This window comes from Ctenocephalides felis, unplaced genomic scaffold (assembly GCF_003426905.1).
Source record: "Ctenocephalides felis isolate EL2017-DRISC unplaced genomic scaffold, ASM342690v1 CF-g0.4_SCAFFOLD_00845, whole genome shotgun sequence".
In the NCBI taxonomy this organism is placed as follows: Eukaryota; Metazoa; Arthropoda; class Insecta; order Siphonaptera; family Pulicidae; genus Ctenocephalides; species Ctenocephalides felis.
Genome location: NW_020536999.1, coordinates 34,001,268 through 34,014,986, shown reverse-complemented (window position 1 = coordinate 34,014,986; position 13,719 = coordinate 34,001,268). Strand labels below are relative to the sequence as shown.

The 13,719-nt window shown below is 30.8% G+C and overlaps 1 protein-coding gene across 1 annotated transcript; it reads right to left on the bottom strand.

Annotated features, from left to right (window-relative positions):
• Nucleotides 1–1,001: 1,001 nt before the first annotated feature.
• LOC113382677 lies at nt 1,002–8,783 on the bottom strand. Its single transcript, XM_026620916.1, has 4 exons — nt 8,695–8,783; nt 4,993–5,228; nt 4,702–4,899; nt 1,002–1,410 (listed from the first exon to the last, which is right to left on the bottom strand). Exons 1-4 carry the CDS (start codon nt 8,781–8,783, stop codon nt 1,268–1,270), a joined length of 666 nt encoding a protein of 221 aa, XP_026476701.1. The 3' UTR covers nt 1,002–1,267.
• Nucleotides 8,784–13,719: the final 4,936 nt, after the last annotated feature.

Here is a 13,719-nt window from a genome sequence, read left to right as displayed (position 1 = left end):
AAAATTAAATAAAAAGTCCAAAAAGTTTGTCATTTATCTATTTTATAGCCATGAAATTATCATAGACATTTTCTATACCCTTAGATTAATTTCTTATACATATTTATTTATAAAATAAACTAACTATATACAAGTGATTATATCTAAAGAATCTTTATATACTGTTATGCGACTAACAATATATGGTTGAAATAATATATGCTTACGATTTAAAAACACTTGTAAACATTCCATGTGGTCATATTCTTTTATACGATTAATACAAATAGTACATTTTTTAAATATAATTTTTAGGTGGATCACATTTCACGTATGTAAACATTTTTTGAATATATAGTTTATTTACAATGATTTAAATTATTTTTTAAATATAATCATTATTTTGCTATTTTATTTTAATATTTACAATAATTGGTACACAGTTAATTCACTTTTTTACTATAAAACTGATTACAGAAGATTTGTATATATGAGCATGTCAAATATAAACAAGTATAAAATATGAAGAAATTGCCAAAAAGGTGTAATGATTAAACACAGTATATTAAGCAATAGAAATGAATATATGATAAAATATAAAAGCCGAATGACTATTATTATAAACATATTAGAAATTGATGATTCAATTTATTTTCAACTCGCAATGTAAAATTTATATTAAGAATATTGTTTAAGCTGTTATTTTTGCTAATGATCAAATAAAATCCACTCTTCCGTTTAGTCAATCGACTTCAGCATTCAAAACTTTTTATTGGCTACTTATTGCATATGACTTTCTTATTCTATCAAATGTTTATATATAGTTCAGATAGTATTCTTTACATAATACTTAATTCCATCAAACTATTTTTCCAAATCCATCAAAATTTTACAATTAATAATACTCCTGTGCTTTTGTACACATAAATATATACTCATGAAAATAAATCATTGTGCTTCTAACATGAAAATTATGAGAGAAGACAATATTGTTCATTTCCCACTTGAAGTATTGTTGCTCCCAAATGATTTACGAGATACAGATTGTACAAAATTGCAACAGAACAATTATATTTGTGCAATGCAAGTGTGAAAATTTATTTTTCTCTCAGAACAGAAATGGTGTATTGCATTTGCTTCGATTTCATATAGAAATTATCTTCCACACATTGCATTCGAAACAAAAATACAATTCAATGATAAATAATCACTGCAATTCGTGTTTATTTTAACTGAAACTATTTCACTAGCACTTTTCTGAATTGTTTCGCACCTTTTTCGATTTTACTCATCTCCAATTGGTACTGGTGGAGCTGCCGAAATGCGAACAGAGCAACGCCAGTGCACAGTGCAGGGATAAAGACAGCGACAATGCGAGCGTCGGCGAAGCGGCACTCTTATTGCCATGCTGCATCGCTGCAGGATGTTCTCCTAAAACATAGTCATGTATTAATTACGTTCATTCTTCTGAAAGGAGCTTTATTTTACTCTAACCATAACTTTTTTGTGCAAGATTGATATTTAACTACTCTATATAATGAATGACAACATCTAACCAAAAGTGTGTTCGTTGCTAAATAAATTGAAGTTTATTTGTAAAAAATAATGATTTAATGAAAGATTAGATTGCTTGAGGACAGTTGGGGTACGCTCATGGCCTTAAATTGGGTAAGAGCGCTGGCCATACATGTCCTTGCGGTGTGAAATAATGTGGCCAGAAAGAATCTGATTTGGCATAATATGTGCGCCTTATTGAACCCATTTCTCACCATTGAGTTGCTGCAAATTAGATTGCACAAATGTCTGTGACATGTGAACATAACGAGCATTTGATACTTTAACAGCCGTTCCATTCTCTTCAAAGAAGTATGGTTTGAAAATGACATGACGTTAACATGCATTTACACCTCTTTCGACACAATGGAAACTTAAATTTAATTAATTAGCCCTTCTATACGTCTTCTATACAAATCATAGAAGTAAAATCTGAATGGAATTAAAACAAATATTCCTTGCATACTGATATTATAATTTATTTTTCTAAATTATAAAGTAAAGTAACATCAATTACAAGAAGCATTCGCTTTAATTATTTTACGAAATTTGAGAATTTGTTACGTGATAAATTGAAAGATAAAATATTTAATTACTGAGCACAAAAATGAATTACTGAACAATAATACTAAATTATGATGATAATTATTACATAGAGTATAAGAAAATATTTGTCAGAATAAATTGATGAAAGTAATATTGTATAAATAATTTTTTCAAACAGACTAATTTCATTTTTCTCTAACAGCGTTGAAAATTGAATTTGTAGTCTTGAGTATGTATAGACATTGTTCCTGCGAATATTACAAGAAGTTATATATATATATATATATATATATATATATATATACAGGGCCGGTCCTGCCTTGCATGCAATGCAAGCAAAAAATGCGGGCGCATGCCTTAGGGGGCGCCAAAACGAGTTTTGAAAATTAAATTTATAATATATTATTTATATTTTTATTATTTATATAAAATTTAGAATACTTTATAAATTATAATAAACAATCTAACTTAAGAAGGGACACACGGAGACACAATTAAAAAGCATATTTATTTTGCAATGTGATCAGTAGAAACAACTAATCAATTAATAACTCTGCAAAATAGTAAATAACAGCTCTGTTTATTGATTAATCCACTTATTCTATTTGTGCTTTATTCCAAGGTAACGTGGAATCAAAAAAGAAATTATCTAGTGTTCAATCCCATAAGCGCAAACCTGCAAAAGATTAAATTTTAACGCATTATTGACGAAAAATTGCAGGCTGATTTAGTTGAAACAGAACTTGTTGAAAATATGAACAAATTGGGAGCCAGTGCTTAGAAAATAGAAAATAGCATGTTTATTCCGAGAAATCGAATTGTAACTCTTGTTTTTATTGCAAATGTTTTCATTCTGATGAACTAAATTGAATGTTGAAGATATGCGTGCTTAGGGTTATGGAAATGAAACAAAATTTACTGTGGAACGAAAATCTTGAAGCATTTTTAATATTGAGTGGTGTCTATACCCTAAATTTAATAATTTAACTATGCAGAAATAATACATACCAAATATAATTAGTTATTTTTTCAATATAGTTCAATTTGGACAATACTTTTAAAATACATTAAAAATTTAACTTTAAAACAACAAACTGATTCTCTGAATATGACGAGAAAGCAAGAATAAATACAATTCGGCTCTTACGATATCAATAAGGAGAAGTTTACGACGCAATTTTGGATATTGTAAATGATGAAAAATTAAATTAAATTAAATTTTAAAAAATCCAACATGAAATACGAGTGTTATGAGTTCTAGTTTTTTTTAGCTCTCTTAGCATGATTTGCTCAATAGAATAAATTGCACAATAAATAAGTGAAATGTTTTAAAACAAATATTAATATTACACATACGTTGAAAATAATTGAAAATTTAAAAATATTTGATTGCAATCAACCCGCGAATCGCCTCGATTTTCTAAATAAATTTAAAATCAATGTATTGTATATGCTTTTGGATTATATCTAATTTTTCCGCACTAAATCCAGAATAATTAAAAATTAATTTTCAAAAAATATGTAAATATTTATATAATTTAAATGATAAACTGTTAACACAGGAAGCGCTAAGGACCCCAGGACCAGCCCTGTATATATATATATATATATATATATATATATATATATATATATATATGATTTAGTAATTAATTTTGATGTTGAAATATATGAGTGAGTTCTTGAGGGCGATACATCAAACAAAGAAAAGCCAAAGATTTATAAAATAATCTTTATTTCCAAACGTTTCGACATTCAATTTAATGTCATCATCAGTGGATATTACGTTGGTTGGTTACATATAGAGAAGTGTACACAGCACTAGAGATTGGCACTAACATTTATAGGCAATAACATTTATAATAACAGATATATGCCTCGGGACTCGCAAAGTACAGAAGTCTTGACAGAAATTACATAATTCTACTTACATTTTTGTTCAATAAAACTATCATTTTTCTGTTTACATCATACAAAAAATGATAAAAAATGCATAGTGTTGACAAGTTAGTTGTATAAATGTTAATGCCAATCTCTAGTGCTGTGTACACTTCTCTATATGTAACCAACCAACGTAATATCCACTGATGATGACATTAAATTGAATGTCGAATCGTTTGGAAATAAAGATTATTTTATAAATCTTTGGTTTTTCTTTGTTTGATGTATCGCCCTCAAGAACTCACTCATATATATATATATATATATATATATATATATATATATATATATAAAGCGAGAAGTTTTTCTTCAGATGGTGAAATAATATAATAAAATTGTTCTTGGGCATCCATCCAGTAATTAAAAACAGTTTTATCGAACGAAAATGTTTTTATTATGAAAACATACGTTTCAGATCTTGATTTGACCTGTCTTCAGTGCATACAAATAAATTGAAAAAAACACACAAAAACACACGATTGCACAAAAAAATTATGAAACACAAATTGATAAACGCCGAGTTATGACAAATTTTAAATAATTGTAAAATTAAAATATGAATAAAAATAAATAATATATTTTGTTATAAAAAAACTTATTTCAAACGAAGCATGTTGTACGTTTGAAGTTTGTGTAACAAGTAAAAATATATATTTATGTGTGTATACAAATATAGCATACCGTTAATGACGTGTACATTAACGCTGGCTGGCGCAGCTATTGTCGGTATGCAGCTATAGTTTCCTGAATCAGACGCTTGCGCCCTGGAAATAACGAGTCTCGATGTCAAGCCGTCCGTCCATTCAGTGGTAACGCTTACCCGAGCGGTAGTATCAAGATCGTTCGGATGTGGAACAGTTTCTTCTATTATATTAGGACCTAATCAAGCAGAAAATTCAATAAATCAAATAAATTATATGCTAACTTAAAATACAAGTTTCAATGAATACTATAAATAATCGATGACATTACCTCTGTACCAGTACATTGTTCCTAAATCATGAGGACCTTGGCTTATGACACATGTGAGTGTGACTGCACTGCCCGTTTTAACGTATAAATCCGTTGGACCGAGAATTCTAGCTTTTGCTTCTGAAAATATAATAATCATGTTTATCAATTTTGAACGAAATACTTGATTCGCACGGTTGCAATAAACCTCAATTTTTTTTTTAAACGAGTAAAATACCTTTTTGATATTATGAAAGCTAAAAACCTTAAAATTATTTAAAAAAAAAATCAACTCAATATCTATTTTTTTGAAGAAGTTATAGATATATATATATCTCTATACGTATGATCCTCTGAAAGCGTTTTTTTATCGTTCCGCGAGCTATTGTATGCTAGCTGCCTCTTTTTCATTATAATACCTCATGCACATGACCTTTTTAATGTGTCAGCATCTTTGAACACCACGGTGTATTTTGTACATTAAATTAAATGGTGTATTTAGTACATTATATTAAAAACTTTAAATACGTTTTTTTTCAAATTGACTTTTTTCAATGCGGTGCCACAAATTAAAAAAAAAACTACAAGTCGGATCGACTTGCATTTTTTTTTAATTTGTTCACCACTGAAATACCTAGTCCCCCTACCTCAAACAACTTGATAACATTACGCAAAAAATTTTTGTGAACCTTCTCGAAAACAACGGCCTTTTTGGACACTTTTTTTTAATAGCTGCCATTTTTTTTCTTCTTGCTTTTTTTCTTTCATTTTGGTAGGGGGAATGGATTCAAACTTCCTCTTCAACGTAGTTTCGTTTTTTTTTTGTTTCAGGCGATGCGCAACGGATTTATCTATGGCACCGCAAACGAGATCGATTTTGCGATGCCCACTTTGGCTCCCCCTGGTTAAAAAATTACGGCGACAAAAAAAGAATAAAAAATTTCTTAATATTCTATGATTTTGTAATTTTTGTTTAAAAAAAACCGCATGCCTTTATGATAAATACATTTCGAGAAAAACAAAAACAAATACCTTGCATGTTTTGTAACAAAAAAAAGAACAACCCCCTTAAAACAACATTTTTAATATATTTTGGTACCAATAAACAACAACTATTATCTATGTCTGTATCACAGAGCACGACAGAAAACTTTATATTTAAATGTCGACTTTTACCCAATTTTTAAAAGCCCATTTTTATCAAGGTACTTGAAATCTCAATGAGAGTGAAACCTAAAAACACGTTTAAAATACACATAAAATTATTTTTCTGCTCGCAGTAACCAATTTATATTTTCCATTTTAATAACTTCAAAGATTCATAGAAACTACGAAAAATGTAGATATAATTTCTAATCAATAAACTTGCATTTTTAACTTTTTTATTATTAATAAAAAATATCCACATTCAATATTAAAATATGAAATTATAATGTCAAGTTTTTCTATAAAATACTTTAGATGTGGCTTTATTAACTTCCCGAAGGAGAAGTTTGTTTTCATCAAAAAATCCGAATCGCTAATTTTATGTTTTCTCGACGTTTCGAGCCATTCTGAATCGAATGAGACCAAATTTGGAAAAAGTATGTGTGTGTGTGTGTGTATGTGTGTGTGTGTGTGTGAACAGATTTTTTGCCGTAAATCGACGTTTTCTCCAAAACGGTTGGACCGATTTCAAAAATTTAAAAGCCATTTGATGTATCTCGATGAGGACTATCGTCTCTGAGCTTTGTGCGGCGATCGGCCGGGCCGTTTCTTTGTAAATTGCAGAAAAGTGAAAAAAATTTTGTCCACGTTTTAGCCCGCAATTCTGAATCGATTCTGAAAATTCAAAAACCGTTCGATAGATATTGGTTGGGAATCGTGCTGATTAGTTTTTGGTAAAGATCGGCCGGGCCGTTTTCTTGTAATAAAGTTTTTAAAAAAAAAATTTTGACGATTTTTATGATTATTTTTTTGACGAAAGATACCATAGTTTTCTAGGTCATACTAAAATATTACGGCCCTACGACAACTGGTTCAGCTTTAAAAATTCGTCAAAGTTTGCAAAAATCAGTATGGTCTTTTTGGCATTTGTCAAAATTAGACTTTTGATCGACGTTTTCTCAAAAACGCCTGAACCGATTTTAGAAATTTAAAAGCCATTTGATGTACTTCGGTGAGGACTATCGTTTGTCAGTTTTGTGCAACGATCTGCCAAGCCGTTTCTTCGTAATTTGAAAAAAAGTGTTTCGTCCACATTTAAGCTCATCCTACCGAACCGATTTTAAAAAATCAAAAACTGTTCGAAAGATATTAGTTGGGAATGATGCTGATTAATTTTAGGTGAAAATCTACCGAGCCGTTTTCTTGTAATTAACTGTTGAAAAAAAGTGTTAAATTTTCGTCCACATTTAAGCTCATCCTACCAAACCGATTTTGAAAAATCAAAAACTGTTCGAAAGATATCATTTGGGAATGATGCTGATTAATTTTAAGTGAAAATCTACCGAGCCGTTTTCTTGTAATTAACTGTTGAAAAAAAGTGTTAAATTTTCGTCCACATTTAAGCTCATCCTACCGAACCGATTTTGAAAAATCAAAAACTGTTCGAAAGATATTAGATGGGAATGGTACTGATTAATTTTAGGTGAAAATCTACCGAGCCGTTTTCTTGTAATTAACTGTTAAAAAAAATTTAAGCCGTTTTTAATGGAACTTTTTTTGGCGATATACATCATGGTCTTATAGAACTTACTGTAATATTACGGCTTTACAACAAGTAGTTTAATTTTAAAAATTTGTCAAACTTTGCTAAAATTATTATCGTTTTTTTTTAAGTAAGGATTGATGAAGTATATTATTTACACATTTTTTTGATCAAGTCGATTATTTACACATATCGGGAAGTTCATGTAATTTGCCTCAAGGCTAAATACCAAACCAACTAGTTCATATATATAAAGCCACGTAAATGGCTACTCTTGTGAATAAAGGAAGGGAATTAATATTACTGCATTGACAATTTAAATTAATATATTATAACAAACAAAACATTATCTGATTAGATTAACTGAAGAAAACAAACACAAAATTTGTTTTACTATTTTCAAGGAACAGGGTAAAATATTCTTCTGATTCAGACATTTTTCATTAAATCAACATTTGTACTACGATGTAACTTTAAAATGTTTATGTACGCAAACAACGTTGAGTCAGTACGCATACAACGACAGATCTCTATTCACATATGCGACGACTAATCACAATCGACTCGTATAGGAATGATATCATCGAGAGCAAATGACGAATCATTGGCACTCGACTCTGCCGTAACGCACTTCCGTTGCATTTGTACGGATTTACACCATAGTCGCGCCTAAAAAAGTTTTACTTCAAAATTTGTTGCGCCCCCCCCCCCCCTTTAATTTTTCAACAGTTTAATTTAGTATTTACTAAACAGATATTATCAGACTATAAATTAATTTGCAATATTATGTGAAAATATGCATAAAATACAATTATTTTTTGTTTTTTTTATATCAATTCAAATTTTTTGGTTTATTTTCAAAAATAGTATTCTGGAAAGTGCGTTCCGCACGCCTCTTGTAACGGTTCCGCGCCCCACAAGTTGGAAACCAATGCTATATATAAACAAAGACAAATTATATTAAAACGCGCAAATTTAAAACCAGAACGTGAATTGTAAATTCCTGGAAGGCTATTAGAAGTGCTGACATCTACAAGACTTGAAATCCGTTATCCCCATTCTTATCGAGGTTGATTTCCTCGTTATGAACAAACCCTCCAAAAGGTGCCTCTGTGAGTATCATCTAAGCTTTAGCATCGTACACGAATTCGAGGCATTCGAAATCGTTCATACATTCGCACTTTCGGCCTAAGCGAAGAGACAAGATAAATCGTAAAATGCTCCTAAATGATTAATTATAACGCATTGCGCCCAGGGTTCGGAAGGTTCTACATAGTTAATTAATGGCATTGTTCAGGCTTTTCAACACTCAACTGGTGGCAAAGCTTTATTGATTCCCGAATTAAAAATATACACCAAGTAATTTGTATAACTAAATATTTCAATGGAAGAGTACTCGTGTTCAATTTATATCTAACACCGATGCATACATATCGCTGAACTTTTGCATACGCAAATTATATTTAAATGATTGTGTATTTTTGTAACGACTATGTATGCGTAAGTATAAAAAATGATTAAGTAAATTGACATATTCAATTCGAATAAAAAAAAAAATTGCAACATGCTATATAGCTTAATGTTTAATGTATTTATAATTTAAAATATAAGTATAAAGAATGTAATGAGCATTATATTGAATAAATTAAAAAAATACCCAAAGCGATATTGAATATAGAACTTATTCATTTTACGTACAATTCATGTGCTTGTTTATGCTGTATTTAAGGTTTCCTCAATACAATAGGGAAAACATGACACGGTGGCCTTATTTAAAATTTGGCTAGTTTTAGTAACGTTTCTTCGATTGCATAACACGAAGAAAGCTATAATCACAATCCCTTCAGATGTTTAGCTTGATTATCACAGTTTTGTTATAGTAACCAGTTCAACGTGTAACGCGTCTGCAGAAGTTTACTCTAACTACTTCTCAAAACAGAGACTAAACAACTTATTCATTTTGTATTTGTTTTTTTAACTTCCCGAAGGAGAAGTTTATGTTTTTATTATATTTTTAACAGCAATCGGAACCTTACATCCTATGAGCTGTTGGGCTGAAACTTCTCCTTACTTCGTATTTTTAGATGGTAACCCAATGGTTAATCTATCCATATTTGATGATTTTTGTTATTAGAATTAATCTAATAGGGCTGACTTTTTATTGGTGCAGCAATGCTGGGCAATGGCTATTTTCACTTGGAAACACATATTGCTATTTATATTTCCAAGTGAAAATCGTTGTCACTGCTGTCTGACAATAGGCTGCTCGAAGTGGGTATCGAACCCGCGGTCTCTGAAACAAGTACCGTCGCTCTTAACCGCTTACTTACGGGCGAGCCCTACTTATTCATGAATGGCCTTTTCAAAAATCTTACAATCAGTATGTCCTTAACCTATATGTCATTCTGTCGGCACTATTTGAATGTAATGGATTTTATAATGATTCGCATTTTCTCTTAAAAGATATGTAATTATAGTTCTTATTCAATTAAAAGACTATTTCGTTGGCAGTCAACGATCCCAAGACGAGTAAAGAAAATTGATACTGATTATAATATCATTAAATAAATATCATTAAAAAACAAAATAGCATATAATTTTGTCCATATTTTTTCTATATGCTGTAGTATGTAATAAAAAAAATATCACATCAGTCGTTTCTTTCAGTTTCATCCAAAATTACAATAAACAATAGCTCGAATATATTGAAGCCAGTTACAAAAAAGTAACGATTTTGATTTGATTATTTGAATACTTTTTGCTCAAATAAGACAAAATCACAATAAGCAAATGATGAAATTTGCATATGAGATCATAACAATTATCCTGAAAACGCTCGTTGGCACCGGGACAACAACTCGCCAAGAAATGCCGCAGAGCGCACAATGTGCAGAAGCAAGTGGTAGCGTCGCCCAGTAAGCACGTACGTGCCGAGCAGAATTAATCGGCATGCCATTGCAGAGCGCAACTATGCGGCAACTATCGCGGCGGTTTCCGCGGCGGTTTTGTGTATTGTTAGCTAGAACGTCGTCCGACGCGTTATGACGTTCTTGTGTACAAACAGTTGTGCGTTATGAACGAACCGACCGACCCCGAGAATACGACTTGAATTATTGCGCTAACTGTTAACAATAATTCCTCGAGTGCCCGTTGCCGTTCTGCATGCTAACATACAGTGCTATGCAGCGATGCCACGCGCACCCACCGTGGGAGTGACCGACCGTTCGCGACCAAAGATAGTGCGGCGCGGAATTAGAATGCCAAGCGCCTGACTAGATTTATGAACGGGCTCGGATCATGTAAATTACTACAGGGGCAAATGTTATTGAATTTTTTGTTATACCTAAATTTAGAATCTGCTTGGCTACATATATTGACTATGCTTATGTGCATGGCATCATGCATTCAAGCAAATTGCTGGAACTCGTTATTTATAATTTTTGAAGGCTTTAATTTTTCTTTTGAAAATATTGACAACTAGCTGTAAGTGGAATTCTGTCTTAAGGGAATTAGGGCATCGTGCCTTAAGGCAAATTGCTGGAACTTCCCGTACCGCAATTCAAAATCTGAGTAATTAAAAATAATCAATAATAATAATCAATAAAAGTTGATCAGTGATTTGAAACTTTTAATAGAATTTCGAACCATATTAAACCATTCTATCTTAAATCATTTATTTTGAAATATTTGGAAATTCTGAATTTTTTTCAAAGCAATCGTACTGCTTTAACTGCAATAAAGACGAAATATAAAAGCGCGTAAGCGCCGCGTCGCCGTCTAACGCGTTAACATTGGTACGGAACCCATAGGCATGTAAACAAAATTTATACTAAAATCTCTATAAAATCTCTATAAAATATCTGGTAATTTAATGCGCTTATGTCTAATGCTCATTTTTGACCGACAAATGGCTCGTTTTTTTACTTTTTCTTCCATATCTCCAAAGTCGTTGGACCTGCCTTTGAACTTTGAACAGTTCTTCATTTAGTCAATACACATAAAATGTTTTTTGAATTATTCAAATCGGACGCTCCGTTCTCTTAAAAACTGAGTTACCGTTTTCGGCATTTTTTGCCTCGTATCTTCGGAACGGCTGGACCTGCCTTTGCCAAAAGCTATTCAGCACGTCTTCTTATCAATACGAGTCGAATGTTTTTTGAATTATTTGAATCGGTTGATTTGTGTTCCCGAAATCGTCGACAAAATTTTGTATCCGAACATACATACATACACGCACACACACACATACATCCAATTTTTCTAAGGTATGCCAAATGTTTAGAAGGTTTTGAAACGTAAAGATATATAAAAATTTTCATTTGCGATTTTTTGCGATTACTATAACTTGCCCTACGGGAAGTTAAAAATAGATTTTTTTGTAAATTTTGAAATTTTTTTGACATGTTGAATTTTTTTCAAAGCTATCGCGCAGCGTACCTGTTTTAGAGACAAAATATCAAACATTTGTAAAAACAAAAACATTTTGAATCTAGGTAAAGAACCCATATAAAAGTAAACTAAATTTGTATTTATCATTAAAATTTCTATAAATGAATGATTATTTTCGATCGTCTAATGGCACTAATTCATACATTTTTGTTGGATCTACGAAACCTCTGGATCTGCTTTCCCAAAAATTTAATCAGTTTTTCATTCTGTCAAAGTTAAATGCTTTTCGAATCCTTCAAATCGGACGCTTTAACCTCTCAAAAACTGAATCACCATTTTTGCGCTTTTTGCCCCGAAACTTCAAAAGAACTGGACCTGTCTTTGTCAAAAAACTATCCAGCATGTTTCCCCATCAATAGAAATCGAATGTTTTTCGAATAATTCAAATCGATTGATTTGTGCTTCCGAAATCGACGAAAATTTGTATGCGTACATATATACATATATACATACTACACACCTACACATACACATAGATCAACTTCTTAAAGGTGTACCAAAATGTTCAGAAGGCTTTAAACGTAGTTATGCAAAAATTTTCATGTTCGATTTTTTGTGATTACTATAACTTATCCTATGGGATGATAAAATAGACTGGCTGATCACCCTTTCAATTATACTTCGATTTTGTTTCAATTCTTTGCAAAAAGTTGTTAGAATAAAAAACATATGATTGCACAATATTCGAATGATAATTTTCAAATATGTGACATACAAATATAACACAATATAGTGTTATATAATCGTCGTTATGATACGAAGACTATAAAAAATATTTCCAGTTGAATCGGGACATTTTATGTCCCGTATATAGAATTGAGACAATGTATTATATAGGTAATATTTGTAGTTGGTATTGCAATACAATGTTACAAATGCGATTAGATTTGCAAGATTGTGATTGAGCACGGCAGCAGATCAGAATTTCAGGAACAGAATTGTGTCAGACCAGACTGTTATTACTGTCACCTAGTATTATCATTGTGAAAAAGTTACCTGAATTATATATATATATATATATATATATACCTGAATTATATATATATATGTATATGTACTAATATATTAACATCCAAATTAAGTTAAAAGCTATAGCATTGATTTTGCTAATATTTTTTATAAAATATTATAAACAAACTTATTAATACTATTATTTAATATACAATATTTTCCTGTTATAAAACTATAATAAATGTAGATGCTCACAAAAAAACATATTTTTAAGACATGTAAATACACTCATTCTCCCATTTTGACCTTTATTACGAAATTGTAATTTTATTCATTATCAAATATACACACTCTCAAATATTCTATAGCATATATACTTGTATTAGTAGATTCGTTTACAGAAAGCCCTATTCGTGCGCGAAAAAATTATATTTCAATTATTTATACATTAAGATCTCGACGTCATGAAAACACGTGATACTGTTTAAAATGAAACACAATTGCTTTGAGAATTTTCCGAGCAAGGAAATGGAAGCACGTTAACAAAATAATCGCAAAGAAATAATTTATTATTGCGTTTTATTAGCATGCGCCACGTTGGCTATTGTGCGATATAATGTAACGGGAAATTTATATAGAAAAGGATTTTATACGGTTGC